At 43.9% G+C, this 22590-nt stretch overlaps 1 protein-coding gene across 4 annotated transcripts in view; it reads left to right on the forward strand.

The window, feature by feature from the left end:
• The window catches only part of aagab (alpha and gamma adaptin binding protein), a 60460-nt gene that overhangs the window by 24593 nt on the left and 13277 nt on the right, over nucleotides 1-22590 (forward strand). For 2 of the 4 annotated variants that reach the window (XM_059953010.1, XM_059953011.1), the window contains exons 2-5: nucleotides 12352-12542; nucleotides 14786-14882; nucleotides 17440-17493; nucleotides 21676-21765. In XM_059953010.1, coding sequence (XP_059808993.1) covers nucleotides 12352-12542; nucleotides 14786-14882; nucleotides 17440-17493; nucleotides 21676-21765 — 432 coding nt within the window. The remainder of the gene's footprint in view (nucleotides 1-12351; nucleotides 12543-14785; nucleotides 14883-17439; nucleotides 17494-21675; nucleotides 21766-22590) is intronic. The other 2 variants (XM_059953012.1, XM_059953013.1) reach the window with 1 other exon arrangement.

The following is a 22590-nucleotide window of genomic DNA, read 5'->3' on the forward strand; positions in this document are numbered from 1 at the left end:
AAACCTGTGGAGTCATGTGGAAAATGTACAAACTCCTTACAGGCAATGGCTACTGTTTAGACTCATCTAGGGATGGTATAATTTCTGCTCTCATTATTCAGGTCACCACTGCAGGCCTGGAGAATCTATCCTTTGACATCTCGGGTATCCTCTTCATGGCTTTTCATTATGTAGTTATTCATTACTACTAGAAAGACCAAAGTAGATTTGACATGTGAAGGGGTTATTGTATAGAGAAGATCCCTTTGGAAGCTCTCTAGGGATATCAACCTCATTTAAAAAAGAGAGAATATGAGATGCAGTGAAGCAGAACATTTTTGTTTTCATTGGTTCTTTAGCCTTTTCTGGGTAGGAGATGTCTTACTGTAATTTTGGATGGTGGAGCAGAATCAGGCCATTCAGCCCATCATATTTGCTCCACCAGTCCATTATCCCCGTCAGCCCCATAATCTTGCTTTCTCTCCATAACCTTTGATGCTTTTACTAATCAAGAACCTATCAATCTCCACTTTAAGTATACCCAGTACTTGGCCTCTGCAGTTGTCTGGCTAATGAAATTCATCTGTTCTAAAGGGATGCCCTTCTATTCTAAGGCTGGGTCCTTTGGTCCTCGACTCTCTCTCTATAGGAAACATCTTCTCCATGTTTCATCTGTCTAGGCCTTTCAATGTTTGGTAGGTTTCAGTGATAATCCCCCTCCCCATTCTTCTAAACTTAAGCGAGTACAGGTCCTGAGCCATCAAGCACTCTCTTTCTCAGGATCATTCTCATGAGCCTGCTCTGGAACCTCTCCAATGCCAAAAAAACCCTTCTTCGATAAAAGGCCCTTACCTATAGCTTAAGCACACACCTTCTTCATAAGTACTATTTTTAAAAGCTGATTTGTGCATTGTGTTCTGTAAATTGACATACATCCATGGATCTCTAACTTCCAAAAGTCCATAGCAACTGTGCAAAGTTGGTTGTGTGCGGCAAATTCATTTGTTCAAAAATTTGAATTAGCCAGTAATTTCAAAAAATGGTATGAACGCAAGCAAAATCTGATACAAATATGTCAATGGACGGAGATACTTGAAAACCTATAATAACTCCAGGGCTACTACTTTGAAAAGCTTTGCATATTGCTAGAATGAAAAATTAACAGCAGGCATGAAATGAAGTCTCAGTTTATGTTCATTGTCATCACGATCACAGTTTTGTAAAGAGATTCCCTAATGAGTCTATACCTGGGAATACTGGTTGAATAACCAAAAAGAGTTCATGGTGCTAAGATTCACTCTTCCCAAGTAACTAATTGTACACTAGAAATATTAAATATGCAATTGTAAAGAAGGTAAAACTCAGTAGAATTTAAGATACTCTTGATACTCCTGGCATGAAATGCCTTGCCCCCTTACTGAAAAGCTCTACATGAATTCTTCTTTGAATGTTTGAGATACTTTTATAACTAACAATGTTCTGTTGGGGATTCATGATCCTCATTATGTGCACTGCCATATAACGTGAGTGATCATTGTCTTTTGACCACAATTGTTCTTGGCAAATTTTTCTGCAGAAGTGGTTTGCCATTGCCTTCTGGGCAGTGTCTTTACAAGGCAGGTGACCCCAGCCATTATCAACACTCTTCAGAGATTGTCTGGCATCAGTGGTCACATGACCAGGACTTGTGATGTGCATTGGCTGCTCATACGACCACCCAATCCCATGGCTTCATGTGACCTGATCATGGTGGGGGGTGGGAGCTAAGCAGATGTTACACCTTGTCCAAGGGTAACCTGCGGGCTAGTGGAGGGGGAAAGGAGTGCCTTACCACCTTTGATAGAGACGTATCTCCACCCTGCTACCTGAAAAGGGATTGATGTGGTGACCCACTTCCCAGCGCACTCGAACCGGCTCACAAATAGCCAGCGCGCAGGCACAAAAGCCAGGTACGCAACAAAGGGAAAAAGCCTGCGGGGGTTTGTTAGTACGTGTCCCTTACAGCATCCGCGCCCGGGGAGGGCGGGATGAGGGAGGCTTTAAAGCAAGGCTGTGAAGTTCGAATAAAATCATCTTTAATTGCAGTTTACTGACTCTGTGTCGTTATTTTAGCGCTGCATGTAGCACACCGCTACAATTGGTGACCCCGACGGTCCAAATGATTTTTGGACCGGAGATGACCGACGCCGCATCTGTTCATGCGGTCTCGTTGAAACTACCAAGCTTCTGGGAGCTGCGACCTCACCAATGGTTCCAGCAAGCAAAAGCCCAATTCCACGTTCGGCAGATAACCTCAGAGGACACACGTTACTACTACGTGGTGAGCTCCCTCGACCAGGACACAGCGGTCCAGGTTGCAGAGTTCGTACAGTCTCCCCCAGCGGACGGCAAGTACACGGAATTCAAAGCCCTGCTCCTAAGGACTTTTGGACTCTCACGGCGCGAGCGAGCTGCCCGTTTACTGCACCTGGATGGCTTGGGCAACAGACCTCTATCGGCTTTAATGAATGAGATGTTGTCTCTGGCCGGCGGACACACACCCTGCCTCATGTTTGAGCAGGCATTCCTGGAGCAGCTGCCCGAGGACATACGCCTGCTGCTGTCCGACGCGGATTTCAGCGACTCCCGGAAGGTGGCAGCCTGGGCGGACTTACTGTGGAACGCCAAGAAGGTGAGTGGGACGTCCATCGCACAGATCACCAGGCCACGCTCCCAGCAACAAACCAGTCCAGGCCCGGCCGCAGAGCCCGCTAACCCCAGAGGCAGGGGTGGAGAGCCCAACGAACAATGGTGTTTCTACCACCAGCGGTGGGGCACAGAAGCCTGCCCTGCCAGTTCCCAGGAAACGCCAGGGCCAGCCGCTGCTGATGGCTACGGCGGCTGGCCATCGGGATACCCTCCTGTATGTGTGGGACCGGCGGTCGGGACGCTGTTTTTTGGTCGACACCGGTGCTGAGATCAGCGTCTTACCTCTGACGAGTTACGACACCTGCAACAGGGCACTGGGTACCCCCCTGAGTGCCGTGAACGGCAGCACAGTAAGGACCTATGGCACCCGTACGGTGCACCTACAGTTTGGCTCCAGCCAGTTCACGTGGGACTTCACACTGGCCGCTGTAGCCCAACCACTTCTGGGTGCGGATTTTTTGCGGGCTCACAGCCTACTGGTAGACCTGCCCAGGAAGAGACTGGTCCATGCCAAGACCTTTCAGACGTTCTCCCTGGGTGCAGCCCAGTTGCCAGCCCCTCACCTCGACTCCATCACGCTGTCCGACAACAACTTCACCAGGGTCCTGGTGGATTTCCCATCGGTTCTGGCACTGCAGTTCACGGCAGCCATGCCCCAGCACGGCGTACATCCCGACCCAGGGACCACCCCTCCATGCCCATGCTCGGGGGCTTCCCCCGGACAAGCTCTGCCTGGCGAAGGAGGAGTTCAAGAGGATGGAGGAATTGGGGATCATCCGGCGGTCCGACAGCCCATGGGCCTCCCCCCTGCACATGGTGACCAAAGCGACAGGGGGCTGGAGACTGTGCAGCGACTACCGCAGGCTGAACGAGGCTACCATACCGGACCGCTACCCTGCGCCGCACATTCAGGACTTCGCAGCAAACCTGCACGGCACACGGATCTTCTCCAAGGTAGACTTCATCCGAGGATACCATCAAATCCTGATGCATCCGGACGACGTCCCCAAAACGGCTCTCATCACCCCGTTCGGCCTTTTCAAGTTCCTCCGCATGCCGTTCGGCCCGAAGAATGCTGCACAGACGTTCCAGCGGTGGGACGCGACCTGGACTTCGCATTCATCTATTTGGACGACATCCTCATAGCCAGCAGCAGTTGTCAGGAGCATCTGTCCCACCTCTGTCAACTCTATGCCCAACTGAGTGAATACGGTCTAACAATCAACCCGGTCAAGTGCCAGTTCGGGCTCGACACCATTGACTTCCTGGGCCACAGGATTACTAAAGACGGAGCAACCCCTCTGCCTGCTAAGGTAGATGCGGTCTGCCATTTCCCCCAACCACCCTGATCAAAGGCCTTCAGGAATTCGTAGGTATGGTCAATTTCTACCACTGCTTCCTCCCTTCAGCTGCCCGAATCATGAGCCCTCTTTTCACCCTGCTGTCGGGTCCGGGCAAGGACATTACCTCGGACGAGGAGTCCGCCGCCGCTTTCATTAAAACGAAAGAAGCCTTGGCGAATGCCGCGATGCTAGTGCACCCCAGAATGGACGTCCTTACCACCCTCACAGTGGATGCATCTAACACGGCAGACAGTGGGGTACTGGAGCAGCTCATCGCGGGTCGCTGGCAACCCCTGGCGTTTTTCAGCAAACACCTGCGGCCACCCAAGCTCAAATACAGTGCTTTTGACTGGGAACTGTTGGCGCTATATCTGGCAATCCGGCATTTCAGGTACTTCTTAGAAGGTAGGCCCTTCACCGTGTTCACGGACCACAGACCGCTTACCTTTACATTCACGAAGGTGTCCGATCCCTTGTCGTCCCGCCAGCAGCGCCATCTGTCCTACATCTCTGAATACACGACGGATGTCCGGCATGTCTCGGGTAAGGACAATGTCGTGGCGGGTGCGCTCTCTCGCCCTAACATTCATGCCTTTTCCCAAGGGGTAGACTTTGAGGCGCTGGCAGAGGCGCAGTAGGCAGACGAGGAGATCCCGAGTTACAGAGCCACAGTCTCCGGTTTGCAGCTCCAGGACCTCCCTGTAGGCCCAGGTGAGAGGACCCTACTCTGTGACGTCGCCACCGGCTAGCCCAGTCCCGTCACCTTGGTGGTGAAGCGTTTTCGACTCCATTCATAACTTGGCGCACCCCTCCATCCGGACAACCGTCCGGATGGTCTCCAGCAGGTTTGTTTGGCACAGACTCCGCAAGCAGGTCAGTGAATGGGCCAGAACGTGCATGCACTGCCAGAAGGCCAAGGTGCAGCGGCACAACAAAGCTCTGCCGCAGCAATTCCACCCCACCCATCGGCATTTCGACCACATTCATGTGGATATTGTGAGCCCTCTGCCAGTGTTGTGCAGAGCGTGGCACCTCCTGACTATCGTGGACCAGTTCACAAGATGGCCAGAGGCGATCCCGCTCACCGACACCACCTCCGAATCTTGCACCCGGGTACTGATCGCCACCTGGGTGTCCTGCTTTGGTGTACCGGCCCACATTACCTCTGACAGAGGCGCCCAGTTCACCTCCAGCCTGTGGTCAGCTATGGCCAGCCTTTTGGGGGTTCAGCTGCACCACACCACTGCCTACCACCCACAGTCGAACGGACTAGTGGAGCGTTTCCACCGTCACCTAAAGTCTGCTCTCATGGCCCGCCTGCGAGGAGCTAACTGGGCGGACGAGCTTCCCTGGGTCCTACTCGGCATCTGCATGGCACCCAAAGATGATCTGCACGCCTCGTCGGCCGAGTTGGTGTAGGGCACAACCCTGGTTGTCCCCAGGGAGTTCATACCAGCCCCAAGGGGGCAAGAGGAAGAACCCGCAGCAGTCCTGGGCAGACAATGTGAGAGGCTCGGTGACCTGGCCCCCATATCCTCTTCGCAGCATAGGCAGAGCCCGACCTGCGTACCCAAAGACCTGCAGAACTGTAAGTTTGTGTTTGTACGAAGGGGTGGGCATCGGCCACCGCTGCAACGGCCCTACTAGGTGCTCAGGAACAACGGGTCCATGTTTGTGCTGGACGTTGGGGGGAGAGAGGAGGTTTTCACGGTGGACCGACTCAAACCGGCCCATGTGGACCTCGTGCAACCGGTTGAGTTTCCGACACCGCGGCGCAGAGGCTGACCTCCCAAACAGGGTCCGGCCCAGACTGTGGACATTGGGGGGTGTATCGCCGGTTCTGGGGCGCGGGGGTGGGGGGGGGGGTTATGTGGCGACCCACTTCTCAGCGCACTCAAACCGGCTCACAAATAGCCAGCGCGCAGGCACAAAGGCCAGGTACGCAACAAAGGGAAAAAGCCTGCAGGGGTTTGTCAGTACGTGTCCCTTACAGCATCCGCGCCCGGGGAGGGCGGGATGAGGGAGGCTTTAAAGCAAGGCTGTGAAGTTCGAATAAAATCATCTTTAATTGCAGTTTACCGACTCCGTGTCATTACTTTAGCGCTGCGTATAGCACACCGCTACATTGACACATTAAATTGCGCTATTCCTGGGTTGTTACTTTGGCTCATCTACTTTGCCTCTTTTGTTGTCTTTATTCAGTTCTTGAGGCAAAAAAGAAACCGTGAATACTGGCCTCTAGTTTTCACTTAATAAGTGGTACTGGACACCAATGTGGTGTGCACCTTTTGTTATTTTGCCTAATTGTTCCTCATTTGTCATGTAATTAACATACTTTATTTGGTCAAGGAAGAAAACTAGAGGACATGGGTTTAAGTTGAGAGGAAGGGAGGTTAGAGGGAATTGAGAAGTAAATTTTTCACACAAGGAGTAGTTGTTACCTGTAACAAGCTGATGGAGACTGGAACAGTTCCTTTACTGCCCCTCACTGTGAGTGTGTGAAGCTAAAAAAATCACTTGAGCTGGAAGCTTTCTTCAGTATTTCTAATGAGATCTTATTTTTGAAAAGATATTTCTGTTTCAAGGGCAGATAAAGAAAGGATAGAAATGAATGTCTTTCCACTTTGTGCTTCAAGTTAAAATCTGAATTAACCGATGTAGGATATGATTTTAAAAAACAACTTGCCCAGAGAAATGATGCTCGTACAAAATAAATTGCATACTAAATGAACTGTGCCTCTAGAGGCCACAACACTTCCCACCTGGCAGCCATGGGATGTCAGCTTAACTACTGAAACTAAAAGTCAGATGCTCATTTCATTAAGTCTTTGGCAAAAGAAGGGCAGTCTCAGAGACTAGTCTTGAAAGCCTTATCACATAGTTTCTAACTGTTCTTGTTTCAAGAATGTCAGTCTTGATGACATACTTGCTTGTGGTAATATTTGATGAGCAGAGTGATGACACAGTGTTCACCTAGAATGACGATTGGGTGAGGTACCTAAGAGTCAAGAAAGAGAAAAGTGTTCACTTGGGTAACTTTGGATTCAGAGAGTTTCTTGCTTTGTGATGCACTGCACTTCCTTTGTTTATGAACCTTTGCCCAGTTCAGTTTCTCTGTGCTGAGAGGGCTCATCTTTCTTCAGATTTGAATCTGAAGCGGAAGATGCAAGTTCAGGAGGAGGACTGGGTGAGGTACGACAGGAAGCTGGTTCCTATCTTTGTCGCTTTGATTTCATCCTCTGTTGAGCAACCATGTCATATTTGAGGACTTACACCAATGGTTCTTCAGTCACCGTCCCAGACGACCAGCTACTTCATACACCTTTGCCTCTGCAGCCTCATCTTCACGCTCCTACTTGAGCGTACTCAATATAGCCTCAACATTAGCTTTCTCCCTGTCTATACGAGCTTTCTCCATTTACATTTCAACTTCCTGCCTGACATTTGCTGCTCTCATTCTTGTCACTTCAGTTCTAGCACGGACTGGTGCTGCAGATATGCCTATTGTGGTTTTGCTTGAGCGTCACGAAGGTGCAATCAATGCATCATGTTCTGACCTGACTTCCAGGGCTTGGCGATCGATGTTGCTCGGTTTGGAAGCTGACATTGTAGCGTACGACATTCAGATGTTTATACAAAGCGAACCACACCTCTAGAGGCCAGAACAGTAACCAGGTAGCTGAATGAGCAGGATTTATAGATATATGGAGTAATGCAAGCAGGTGCCATTAGTATAGATGGGTATGATGATTGGCGTAGGTTTGATGGGCTGAAGAGCCTGTTTCTGTGCTATACAATGCTCTCACTCTAATAATATCTCAAGTCTGGTTTCTCCAGCTATTATGGTGCATACTTTTCTGTACTGAATTTGAACCAGGTGCAAGCTATTGTGTTATAGAACATTATAGCCCTGTGCAGGCCGCTCAGCCCTTGATGTTGTGCGCTGACCTTTTAACCTACTCTTAAGGGCAATCTAACCATTCCATCCTCCACAGAATACCATTTATCTAACACCCATGCACCTATCTAAGCATTTCCTAAATACCCCTAATGTATCTACCTCTACCACCACCCGTGGCGGTGTGTTCACACAGGCACTATCCTCTGTCATCTCTGCTTTACTTTTCTCCAAACACCTTAAAGTTATGCTCCTTTGTATTTGCCATTTCCACCCGGGAAAAGTCTCTGGTATCCACTTGATCTATGTCTCTTATCATCTTGTACACCTTTATAAAATCACCAGTATGCTGCATTCTTCCTCATTTCCTCAAATTGCTGCAGTCCTTGATGTGGGTGATCAACACGCTGACGCTTGTTAGAACTGTCCTTGCTTAGTTTCACTGTATTTTTGTTGATCAGGGACATGGCACTGTGCAGTGGTGTTCTCTCCAACTTTGTCACTTGAGATTGCATTCTGCCTCTTTGTAAAATCATGTGCAGACATGGGGCTAGCTTCACTTTCAATCTCTCTCAATCTATCTCTGTCTCTTATATATCTGCTCTGTTTATGTTATGACTTTGTCCAATGTCTGTTTTTGATTGGATTATGGATAGGAAAATAACCATCTTGGGGCCAGCCATGCACTTGATACCTTAATTTCCATTTAGTTTCCATCCCTTTCTCTAACTGAAGTCAGTCTGTTTGTTCCCTAGGCACCTTGCTCAGTACAAATTAAGCTTCCAACTACATATAATCCATAGATGGTCTACTTTCACCTGTATAATATTATCTGCATATCTACCTTAACATATTGGCATCTTCCGTGTTCATCTACGGAATTATTCTCCCAATCATTTTCCATCTTTCATCTTCAGCTTTTTGGATGGTGGGGTGGAGATACATCTTGACCAAAGACAGTATAAGGTGCACCTTCCCTCCACTAGCCTACAGGTTACCCTTGGGCAAAAGGTGTAGCACCTGCATAGCTTCCCAATCAGGGTTATGTGAAGCCATGGGAGCTGGTGGTGGATGGCCATATGAGCAGCTAATGCATATTACAAGTCCTGGTTATGTAACCACTGACGCCAGGCAGACAATCTCTGAAGAGTATTGATAGTGGCTTGGGTCACCCGTCTTGTAAAGACACTGCCCAGAAGAAGGCAATGACAGACTACTTGTGTAGAAATATTTACCAAGAACAATCACAGTCATGGAAAGACCATGATTGTCCATGTCATATGACACAGCATATAACAAAAGAATGGATCTTCTGCTTGTCCAAAACTTCTGTTGGTAGTCTTTATCAACAATCCCAATTTACCTCTCCTTCCTAGGAGTTGTATAGGATTACATTTGCCATGTTGTTTAATTCTTTGCTTGGTCCATAAATGCAAGTTGCTGCAGCTAATAATTTTTCCTGGTCAAAACTGCAGAGCACTGAGTTTTTATGAATCCCCTACCTCTGCTCCAATTCCTTACAAGCACAAATGGTGAGTTAGTGTGAACGTTCCATTGGTGCTTTGCCAACCTTTTGTGGGCTGTACAGGAATCTCCTGTTGACAGCATAATATGTCTCAATGCACTTGTGTCTTACATGTCTTGAAAAGGAATCTGTTGCCTAGAGTGCCTTTAAATATAATTTTTGAGTGACTGACTGATATATTTGTATTGCTTATTTATTTGAGGCCAAGAATGTAAAAGCAAAAATATTGCCTGGATTGGGGAGCATGCCTTATGAGAATAGGTTGAGTGAACTCAGCCTTTTCTACTTGGAGCGACGGAGGATGAGAGGTGACCTGATAGAGGTGTACAAGATAATGAGAGGCATTGATCATGTGGATAGTCAGAGGCTTTTCCCCAGGGCTGAAATGGCTAGCTCAAGAGGGTATAGTTTTAAGGTGCTTGGAAGTAGATACAGAGGAGATGTCAGGGGTAAGTTTTTTTACACAGAGAGTGGTGAGTGCGTGGAATGGGCTGCCGGCGGCGGTGGTGGAGGCGGAAACAATGGGGTCTTTTAAGAGACTCCTGGATGGCTACATGGAGCTTAGAAAAATAGAGGGCTATGGGTAAAGCCTAGGTAGTTCTAAGGTAGGGACATGTTCGGCACAGCTTTGTGGGCCAAAGGGCCTGTATTGTGCTGTAGGTTTTCAATGTTTCTATATGATGATGAGATTTTCTAAGGCATTGGTCTGACCACAGTTGGATTATTGTGAGCAGTTTTGGACCCCCTGTCGAAGGTGGCATGTGCTGGCATTGGAGAGGGTCCAGAGGAGATTCGTGAAAATGATCCCAGAAATAAAAGGGTTAATATATAAGGAGTGTTTAATGGCTCAGAGCCTATTTGTTCAAAAGTTCAGAAGAATGGGTGGGGGCTCCTCATTGAAACCTATTGAATATTGAAAGAGCAAGGTAGAGTGGACATGGAAAGAATCTTTCCTATAGTGGAAGAGTCTTGGACCAAAGGGCACAGCCTTTGAATAGAAGGATGTCCCTTTAGAATAGAGATAAGGAGGAATTTCTTTACCAGAGGGCGGTGAATCTGTGGAATTCATTACGATAGTGGATGTGGAGGTCAAGTCATTAGGTATACAGTGGAATCCAGTTAATTGGGCTACAGCAGGATCAGTACATTCTGCCCCAGTTAATTGGCTGCCCAAATAACCAAAGTTTCATGGAAGCAGTAAAAAAGGTATAAAATAAGACAAACTACCATTTATCTGAGTAACAAATTATGCATTTAAATGTGATACAGAACATATTATAAAACTACCAATACTGCTGGTGGTTATCCTTCAAATCTGATGATGACAGGTAACCTGTGCGGCAGAGTTTTTAAAGTGGAAAAACCATTATATGGGGGCAGCCCCACTCTCTTGACCTCAGATATCCAGATCCAGTGATATAAGTAGACGTCACTACTGGGGTCTGGTTACAATGGATGACCGTGATTTCTTCTGTGCCTTTTCATTCTCTTTCTTTTCCAAGAAATATCACAGAACTGCCTAACTGGCCTTTGGATTTCACCGTAGATCTCATTTGCCCAGTCATTTGGAGCTGACTTTGCATTCTAGGACAAGCATGTTTCTGTTTCACCAGAGTATGACACCTGCCATTACCCTCACCTGGTTTGGCTCCTGTTGCATGCAAATAGCTACTTGGAGCCACAGGTGAGAGCTGAGTGTCTGATGGGGACAAAAGATATCATTCTAGATGATTATCAATACCTTCAAATTCTTCATAGTTTCTAACTTGTTGAAGTAGTGAAATCGTTTCAGTTTCATTCCTGGCCGTTTTCGGCATCTCCAAGCCTGAATGCATGAAAGCATAGTAGGCAGAACAGTCCTGAATATTCTTTCTGCTTATTACAAACAAGAGAATATCTGCAGATGCTGGAAATCCAAGCAATACACACCCAAAATGCTGGAGGAACTCAGTAGCCCATGCAACATCTATGGAAAAGAGTACAGTAGACCTTTTGGGTCAAGATGCTTCATCAGGACTACTTATTTACTGCTAAATCTCTGTATTGTTCTCTATGCTTTAGTGCTTCAGCATTCTCTTCAAAGTGGGAAATTATAAGTAATACTGACTGCAGCAGCTATAAAATTCCCAAAGAACTTATGCCTTGATACAACTGTGGTCAGTTTGAATTAATGCAGACTGCCACTGGCTGACTAAAAAATAAATGCAATTTTAATTTTCCTTAAATTACAAAAATTGCTGAATCAAACATGAAAAAAATGTGTTATCTTTTGATGGCTAAAATTGAGAGAATCTAATTTTTAGACCATAAGACCATAAGTCATAGGAAAGGAATTGGGCCATTTGGCCCATTAGGTCTGCTCCACCTTTCAACCCCATTCTCCTTCCTTCTCCCCATAACCTTTGAAACCCTTAGGAATCAAGAACCTATCAGCCTCTGATTTAAGTATACCCAATGAAAGCATCTGTAGCAATGAATTCCACAGATTCACCACTCTCTGGGTAAAGAAATTCCACTTAATTTCTGTATCAAAGAGATGACCTTGTATTCTGATAAATCTAGGCTTCACTTTCTTCTAACCTCCAGTTATTTCTCCTCTTGTATTCTTAGAGGTTATTATGTGATGACTACATTCACCTAGCCACAATATGTATGATTTGATGGTGGTAACTGTTGGCAGACAATGCACCTGTATTGTGATTGTATTCATCAGCTCCAAGTCTTTTTCAAGTAGAGCAAGGGTTCCCAACCTTTTTTTATGCCGTGGAGCCTTAGCATCTTGGAACCCTCTGCATTAGGGATTAAGTTTGAAGTTGAGCAGGAAAGCCTCGACTTTGTTCTTCCTCTTTCCTACTGTGTATCAGATTAAACTTGACAATCAGTAAATAATTCTCTTAAAATTTTTGATCTCTTTTTAGACATTATTGGAACCGATGACATTCCAGAATACACTGGCCCCAGGAATGTAGTTCGATGTTACCCATGGACCATAGATAACAAGTATTACACTGCGACTGTTCAGCTGTGTGTGGTGTCTGACAAATTCAAAGTGACAAAGGAGATTGCTGACTTGGTGGAGGCCTTTGTGATTTACTTTGACAGCACAACGGTAAGGAAAACCTGGTTCTTATTATATCCTTATTACCTCTGAGGATACAGTATTACTTGTGTCCTGTGTACTGTGCAGGGATCAGGGAGCAGTTGACGGCAAACCATATCAAAAGTACTGAAATTGCAGTTTCTTAATTTGCACTCTGTAATGCAAGTGTAAGCAGCTCCAATTTCATTTTACCATTTTCAGTGAAAATGTGGGAGGTGTAAAGAAGTGATAGATAGAACTTGAACTGTGCAAATCATTTCCACTAAACCACCCATGTTTAAAGTAAACTTAAATCTTAGACCACAGTTAGTCTCCTTTGCAGCACAATATTGCTTACTCCAGATGTACTGAGTGCCAGTATTACATTCTGGCATTTTAATTCACTTGGGGAAACTTAGTGAAGTTACACTGTTTATACTAGCGAGCAGCTAAATTAAACACCAATGTTTTACAAAGAAAGTCCACTATTATTTTACTCACATATGCTAGATTTTTTTTCCACTTCTTTTAGCCAATGTTCTCCCAATTTCTTCGGAAAGCATTGTTCCACGGTTACTCAATACTCACAGGTTCTTTGTCCTTCTAGTGTAGGGGTTCCCAACTTGGGATCCACACATCCCTTGGTTAATAGTAAGGCTCATTGGCATAAAAAAGACTGGGAACCCCTGTCCTAGTGAATCTCAATTGCATGTCAGCAAACATTTTCACTGCAGGAAGCTGGAGCCAAATTGACTATGGTTCTCTCAGAATCAGAATTAATATCACTGACATATCAACTTCCCCTTCCTGAGGTCCATATTCAGCTCCTTGGTCTTACTGATGTTGAGTGCAAGGTTGTTCTTGTGACACCACACAACCAGCTGATCTGTCTCACTCCTGTATACCTCCTTGTCACTGCTTGAGATTCTCCCAACAACAGTTATGTCATCAGCAGATTTATAGATGTCATTTGAACTATGCATAGTTGCATAGTCTTGAGTGTAAAGAGAGTGGAGCAGTGGGCCAAGCTTGCATCTTTGAAATGTGTCGATATCGATGTCAGCCAGAAGGAGATCTCACTTCTGATCTGCACTAACTGTTTCATGACATCTGTGTTAAGCATGGACTTTTAAGAGGGTGTTGCTGGATATATTTATCTATACCCAGGAAAACTGTTATAAATCTCTTCCTTTTTGCTTTGTTGAGATTGAATAATTCACCAGGTAGGATTCCTAGTATCTACCATGACTTAATAATTGAGACAGCTTGAACAATCAGGCTGTTATCTCTAATAACAGATTACTGTCATAGCCAAGAGTACAAGGATTAGAGTCAAGAGCCTATTTATACTTTATGCTCTCGCTTGTCCAAATCAATTTTCTATAGATGGAAGGAAATTGGAAAATTTTGTCTTCTACTATTTTGTGATCTGATTGAGAACAGTAAACAGGTTGTTCTTTTTGCATATGTTTGTCCTCAGTCACGATGAAAGCTTTTTATCTGTCAATAATGCTGCACTTCTAAAGTGTACAGCATAATTCTGTTGCTGCTACTCCACGCTCACACTTTACATGACAAAATAAAAATTGACTAAACTATCATTCTAATTCCACATTTTTAAGATGTTCTTCGGTGAAATCTTGATGCTGTTAACTTTGTTCGTTGTTGGAGTTCAAATATTTATATCCCATGGTGGGTACTTCTCTAAACAATACAGCATAGAGCAACTTCATTGTTTCCGTCAAGCTGCCCAACAAAATTTCCTCGAACTGCTCTGCATAATATTGCAGTTTCCCAGTTTCCGTTGAATTTATCAGAGGAAGTGATTTCTTTCAAGCTGGGTATTTTATGTTCTATCTGTGTAGAATTCCAGAGAACTAACCATTTAAAGTGGCAAGGTAGTGCCACAGTTAGCTTAATGCTATTTCAGGGCCAGCGACTCGTGTTCAATACTGCACCTGTATGTAAGCAGTTTGTATGTTCTCCCTGTAATTGCCTGGGTTTCCACTGGGTGCTCCAGTTTCTTCCCATATTTTAAAGACATATGGGTTAATAGGTTATTTGGTCAAATGGGTGTAATTGGGTGGAGCGGGCTCATTGGACCAGAAGGGCCTGTTACCTTGCTGCATTTCTAAATAAAATTAAATAAATTAGCTGTGTTTGGGTGGGGTGAAAGTGTAGGAATTTCTTACACATTCCCATGTTAATATTTCTTCATGTTTCAACTTTGACATTCCTTTTGATATTAATTTGAAATGTTCTTTTTTCCCCAGAGTTCTGGTCTTGATGAAGTATCTACTTGGCTTCCTCTAACTCAGGAATGGTCGCCTGAAGTTTTGATTCTGGTGTGTGACAGGGTTTCAGACAATGGTATTCGCTTGGTTTCTACTTTTGACATTAAATACAAATTTGGTATATTGAGATGATAATTTGTACTACGATCTGTTCTCTCTCTCTCGTGCTCTCTCTCTCTCTCTCGTTCGCTCTCTCGTCCCAAAAAGGAAACAGTTTAATGAACAAAATGCATTATACAGTTTGGTACTTCATTAGTTTGGAGGGAATATTTTCAACTTTTTTCTTCAAAGTTCAAAGTAAATTTATTAGCAATATACACCATATACAACCCTGAGATTCTTTTTTTTTTGCAGATAATCACAATAAATACAAGAAACACAATGGAACAATGCATGCTCCCAACAGGATGAACAGTCAATGTGCAAAAGATAACAAACAATGCAAATAAAGAAAGAAAGGGGATAAAAGAGATAGCAAATAAATAAACAAACCTTAGATATTGAGAACATGACATGAAAAGTCCTTGATTTGTCTGTAATTTGTGAGAGCAGTTCATTGATGGGGCAAGTGAAGTTATCCCCTCTGGTTCCAGACCTGATGGTTGAGGGGTTATAACTGTTCCTGAACATGGGTGGTGTGGTTCCTGAGATTCCTGTAACTCATTCCTGATGACAGCTGTGAGAAGAGAGCATGGCTTGGATGGTGAGGGTCCTTGATGCTGGATGCTGTTTTCCTGCAGATGTGCTCAGTAGTGGAAAGGACTTTACCCACGATGGACTGAACTGTATCCTTTACATTTTTTAGGCTTTTCCATTCAAGGGGATTGGTGATTTCATATCAGGTCGCATACGACCAGTCAGTATACTCTCCACTGCACATCTATGGAAGTTTGTCAAAGTTTTACATGTCACGCTGAATCATTGCAAACTTCTAAGCAAGTGAAGACGTTGCCACCCATGCCACTTACTTGTGACAGCTGAAGATCATAAACATTCCTGTCACAGTTTGGTGCTAATGATTTCAACCTCTCTTGAGATATGAGTATCTTTAATTGTAGGACATAGAGGTCCATGGCCTACTCCAGCGCTATGATGAGACTACACTCAAATTCCTGCAACCTGATGGCATGACCATTGATTGCGTAACTGCTGGTAATTTCTCTCCCCTCTTACTACTTTTTTTTCCCATTCCTCCTTTTGGCTCGCTTCTTGCACTTCTCCTCAACTGCCCATCACCACCTCCTTCCTTTTCTCCTCTGGCTTACTGCCCTCTCTGGTCAGATTCTTTTTCTTCAACCTTTTACCTCTTCCATTTATTATTCCCCAGCTTCTTACTTCATCCACTCTTCCCATGCACCCATCTACTTTCTGCCTCACCTATCATCTGTCAGCTTGTACTCCTTTCCCTCCCATCCCCCCAACCTTCTTACTCTGGCTTCTTCCCCCTTTCTCCCCAGTCCTGATGAAGTTTCTCAGCCTGAACATCGACTGTTTATACCTCTTCATAGATGCTGTCTGATCCGCTGAGTTCCTCCAAAACTTTGTGAGTGTGTGTCCCTCAATTATAATAGTCACTAAACGTCAATCACTGTCTGGACTTGTACAAAGGAATGCCATTTGAGGGTAGTACTGTTGCTCATCAAACCAAACTCAGCAATGTTTGGCATAAACAAGGAAAATTAGAAAAATACATTTTAACTTTACTTCATATCCCTTATAACACAATGTGATTTGAACATTGTTTCTTTGCTTTTATTTCCAGCCAAGGTCAGGGTGAGGATCATGTCCGAACAATATTACTTTGTCAAAGCCAGTACTATGGACGTGTATTACTGCTACTTAGAGGAAAGCAGTGCTCACATTTTGAAAGGCATCACTTTTCTTGAGGATCATACACAAGCGTTAAATTAATACTTGACCATGCTATTAGTAATTCTTATGTGTTTTGATTGACAACATCCATTAATAATCCAATAACAATCAGTAATTCCCCAAACAGACATTTTATTCCAAGCTCTATCACAGGAAGAGATTCCCAGGTGGAGAGAGGAATCCAATTGAAAAATTGCTTATAGTTTTCTTGAAAAAAAAACATGACATCCCCATTGAATGTTGAGAATCCCTGACTCATGATTGCTCATAGTGGAGAAGGAGTGTATTACATCCCTGCGTCAGAAGCACTCAAAAACCTTTTGAGGGCTTCTCAAATGGTAGAAGGAATCTATCAACTCACAAGCCACCAAGTTTGCTGGGCACCATCTATCCCATCTGCAGAAGCAGTCATATTTGGCTCAGCAGTCACTTCGGAACCCACAAAACTACTGAAAGCAATTCATTTTCTGTTTTGAGCATCTGCCTGCCTTTTTAAAAAAAAGAGAGATAAAAGAAACACTAAAAAAAGTGTTGAAGCCAAGAATATTCAAGCAAAATATGTACTTTGCCTGGAGATGGGTCATGAGCATATTGCTTCTCTCCAATTTAGGTGTTGAAGATATAAGTCCATGATCAACTCCATTATTTCTCTCTGATTGAGGTGTCAAGCAAGGTTGAAGTTCTCGAGGACAAGATTGGAGGACAGGCGAGTGTTTGGCACTGTCTGGCTGCGTCTGACCAGTCTTTCTCTCTCTTACTAGCTGCTTCAGAGGAAAGTGCAGGATTCTTGGGATCCACCTCCCCAGGATTTATTGGTGAGGCTATGGACCCATTTTGGGGAACTTTGGGGTTATGTTGCATTAGTTCCTGGATTCTGGTTGCTCTTTTTCTGTATTTGAGCAGTTTGATTGGGGCAATCAACATGGACTGGGGCGCTTCAGTGAAGAATGGCCCTGCAGCCTCCATTGGCTAGAGGCGCGGCGTGGTGCTGGACTGAACTAGACTGAATGCTACTGGTTTAATGTTTGATATTCTATGTGGTGGTTGTTCGCTTTTTGCTGTTTGCACAATTTGTTCTTTTTCATGCGTTGGGTGTTTGATATTTTCTTGAATGAGTTTCATGGTGTTTCTTTGTTTCATGGCTGTCTGTGGAAGAATAGATCTAAGATGATAAATGTACTGTAAATCTTAAATGCAAGCACGAATAAGGTGATCACTTGAACTTTTGGTAGTTAGCTGGAACGACCAAAGGAAAAGGGGGAAAGCTCATTTTATAATTGGAACACAATTTTTTTCTTCTAAGCCACTCACTTATTGTGTGGGCAGGCAGGGACGTTCTTAGTCCGGTGCCCATAATACCAATACTCCATCTTAGCTTTACAGGACATTAGATTTGTTTTCCCCTCCAAATTGGAGGCATTTATTCAAGTAGGGAAAAATTCTACCATGGTAATCTATGCATCTCTCTATACTTCATAATTAGATATTTTACTTAGCCTTTTTGCTGAAGGTTAGAACATAGAACTTAGAACAGGCCCTTCTGCCCATAACGTTATGCTAAACCAATTAAATTAGTAATCAAATTGAGCATAATTGAGAGCATCCTGACTGGCTGCATCACTGCCTGGTATGGGAACTGTACCTCCCTTAATCACAGGATTCTGCAGAGAGTGGTGTGGACAGCCAAGCGCATCTGTAGATGTGAACTTCCCATGATTCAGGACATTTACAAAGATGGGTGTGAATAAAGGGCCCGAAGGATTGTTGGGGACCCAAATCACCCCAACCACAAACTATTCCAGCTGCTACCATCTGGGAAACGGTACCGCAGCATAAGAACCAGGACCAACAGCCTCTGGGACAGCTTCTTCCACCAGGCCATCAGACTGATTAACTCACGCTGATTTGAGTGTACAGTCGGCCCTCCTTATCCGCGGGTTCAATAGTTTTACTGACCAACTTAATTGTATTTTGTAAATATACACAAATTTAGAATTTAATGGCTGCAACACACTCAACAAAAGTTGGGACAGAGGCATGTTTACCATTGTGTTACATCACCTTTCCTTTTAATAACACTTCTTAATCGTTTTGGAACTGAGGATACTAATTGTAGTAGATTTGCAATTGGGAATTTTGTCCATTCTTGTTTGATATAAGACTTCAGCTGCTCAACAGTCCGTGGTCTCTGTTGTCTGATTCTCCTCTTCATGATGCGACATACATTTTCAATAGGAGATAGATCTGGACTGGCAGCATGCCAGTCAAGCACACACACTCTGTCTCTACAAAGCCACACTGCTGTAGCCCGTGCAGAATGTGGTCTGGCATTGTCCTGCTGAAATAAGCGTGGACGTCCTGGGAAGAGATGTCGCCTTGATGGCAACATATTTCTCTCTAAAATCCTAATATACACCTCAGAGTCAATGGTACCTTCACATACATGCAACTCACCCATGCCATGGGCACTGATGCACCCCCATACCATCACAGAAGCTGGCTTTTGCACCTTTTGCTGATAACAATCAGGATGGTCGTTTTCATCTTTGGCACGGAGAACTTGACGCCCATTTTTTCTGAAAACTAGCTGAAATGTGGACTCATCTGACCACAGTACATGGTTCCACAGTTTTCCAGTCCATCTGAGATGAGCTCGGGACCAGAGAACTCACCGGTGTTTCTGCATAGAGTTGATGAATGGCTTCCTCCTTGCGTAATACAGTTTCAAGTTGTATTTCTGGATTCAGCGATGGACTGTGTTAAGTGACAATGGTTTTCTGAAGTACTCCCAAGCCCAGGTGGCTATAATTGTCACAGTAGCATGACGTTTTCTGAGGCAGTGCCGCCTGAGGGCTCAAAGATCACGCGCATTCAACAGTGGTTTCTGACCTTGCCCGTCTCTGAATTCTCTGAATCTTTTCACAATATTATGTAATGTAGATGTTGAAAGACCTAAATTCTCTGCAATCTTGCATTGGGAAATGTTCCTTTTGAACTGACTAACAATTCTCTCATGAATTTTGGCACAAAGGGGTGAGCCACGACCCATCCTTGCTTGCAAAGACTGAGCCTTTGATGGACACTAATTTTATACCCAGTAATGATACCTCACCTGCTACCAATTAGCCTGCTTAATGTGGACTCTTCCAAACCGGTGTTACTTGAATATTCTGTGCACTTTTCAATCTTATTTTAACTCTGTCCCAACTTTTGTTGAGTGTGTTGCAGCCATCAAATTCTAAATTTGTGTATATTTACAAAATACAATTAAGTTGGTCAGTAAAACTATTGAAAATCTTTTCTTTGTACTTTTGTCAGTTAAATAAAGGTTCATATGAATTAACATATCAGAGATTTTTGTTTTTATTGCATTTTGGAAAATATCCCAACTTTTCTGGAAATGGGGTTTGTAGATGAGGCTGGATAATTGGTTTGTGCCATTGTGCTACACTCAGAGGGGTGTTCTCTGGAGCTGCTTCATTTATGTCATTTTTTTAAAGAAGAGGAATGTTTTCTCTCCCCTGCAATTTACTATGGACTGGCCAGCATTGAATATAAACCCACAGTCAGGCGATGAGTGGTGTCTCTTGGTTTGAGGAGTATTTATTATGTTGTTGTAACTAAGTTCTGTTCTGGTTAGCTGATTCAAGTTTGGACTCTGGAACAGTTCTGTTGAGTTTGTAAACATTTTGGGTAATAAAACCCCTATTTTTTTCACCTTTACCTGCTCTCCCAGTTTTATGCTTACCTTCATCCTTCACACCACCCTTGGTAAAAGACTCTACATTCTACCCTCTTTATGGCTCTGATAATTTTATATACAATCAGGTGCTTCCCCCCCCCCCCCCCCCGTCTCCTTCACTCCAGAGAAAAGAATTTAAAGTTTGTACAATCTTTTCTTGTAGTAATACTTTCTTGATTCATGCAAAGTCCTAGTGAACCTCATCAGACCCTCCCTCAAACCTCCACATCCTTTCTGTAATGCAGTGAGTAAAACTACACACAGTCCACTAAATGTGGCCCAACTAAAGTTTTGTACAGCTGTGACATTACTTCATGACTTTCATACTCAGTGTCCCAACCAATAAAGGCCAGGTTCATTTCCTAATACAATGACCCCTTTCTGTAGATAATACCATTGGGCAGGAGGTACAGGACCCTTAGGTTCCACATCACCAGGTTCAGGAACAGGTGTCTTTCAACCATCAGGCCCCTGAACCAGCATAGATAACTTCACACACCTGAATTCTGAATTCCACAACCTACAGACTCGCTTTCAAGAACTCTACAATTCATGTTTTCATTGTTTTTGTTTTTATTTGCACAATTGTCTTCTTTTGCAGATTGGTTATTTGCCAGACTTTGTATATTTTTCCACAAGTTCTATTTTATTTCTTTATTTTCCTATAAATACAAAAAAATGAATCTCAAGGTAGTATATAGTGGCATATACGGTACTTATTTCGATAATAAATTTACTTAAACTTTTGACTAGTTTGTGTATGCAGCTAACAAATTTTGCTCCATCTAATCTTCTGGTACCAGTGGAGTCCCTGTCAGTATTGAAGTGAAAGCTCATTGCTTTTGCATCTTCACATCATTTACTTCCGTATTGGTTCCTATACTTCCAGCTGACCATTGGGAGGCCTATCAATAGGGATAAACCCATCACAGTGTTTGTATGTTTCTTATCCCTGAGCTCTACCCATATTGCTTTGCTGAATGAGCCCTTCAGGCATCCTCTCCAGATGCAGTGTGAGTGACATTCTCCATGATCAGTCGTGCAACTCCACCATCTCGTTGACATCCCTCTCTGAAACAGCTGAATCCTGGAACACTGAGCTGCTATTCCTGCCCTTTTCTTCACCAAGTTTCTATAATGGCAACATTGTCTTTCCATGTACTAATCTACATGCCATGTATTTGGGTTTAATTAACAGATATACAGAATAGTCAAGTTTTTTTTTTGGGTTATCTGATCACCCTTCCTCTCCTAGGGGTAAGCAGACAAGCAGCACAGCAGTGGTGTATTCAACATGGTTTTGAATTGGTGGAGCTCAATCCAGAAGAATTGCCAGATGAAGAAGGTATGTTTGCATTTTCAGAATTATTACAGGATATCAAGAGCTGAAATGAATTAGGAGAATTGTTTTCTTATGTATTAGAATACTTAACATCATTATGTGCCGTGTCGTATGACGTGGGCGAGCATGGTCCTCAATCCGTCTTTAATCTATATCAGTGGGGAAGACCTCCTTCACACTGAGGTTCTTGTTCTTTTCTCAATCCATGGCCATGATTGTTCTGGCCATTTTTTTCTACAGAAGTTGTTTGCCATTGCCTCCTTCTGGGCAGTGTCTTTACAAGACAGTTGACCCCAGCCATTATCTATACCTTTTAGAGATCGTCATGGGCTAAGCAGGTTTCCCAATGGTGGCCTACAGGCTAGTGGAGGGAAAGGTGTGCCTTACACCTCCTCTGGTAGAAGCATATCTCCACCCCACTACCCAATTAGAATATTACTGCTATAAAATCAATGGTTTGAACTGAAAACTTCATTTTGTTACAACTTTCTATGGTCCATCTTTTCTGTCCAGGTGATTCTAATTGTGATTGGCAGTGCCTTGTTCCTAGTGATCCAGTGTCTTGTGTTTGTGTACCTTCCTTAGCTGTGGAGTATGTTGCACTTTAACTTGTTTCTTTCTTAAGAAATGGCATAAATTTTAAATCAGTATTAAACTATCAGAAACTCTGTATGACTCTTCCTCATTCTTCCTCTGTATGACTCTTCCTCATGTACAGGCAGATTTAGCCTGTACAAATAGGTTGTGTTAACTTAATTTTTTTTAATGTTGTATGTTTTTCTTGGGCAGAAATGTTTAGCTTGGCCTTTGCAAAGAGGTAATATTTAC

Source organism: Hypanus sabinus, chromosome 28 (genome assembly GCF_030144855.1).
Source record: "Hypanus sabinus isolate sHypSab1 chromosome 28, sHypSab1.hap1, whole genome shotgun sequence".
NCBI lineage: Eukaryota > Metazoa > Chordata > Chondrichthyes > Myliobatiformes > Dasyatidae > Hypanus > Hypanus sabinus.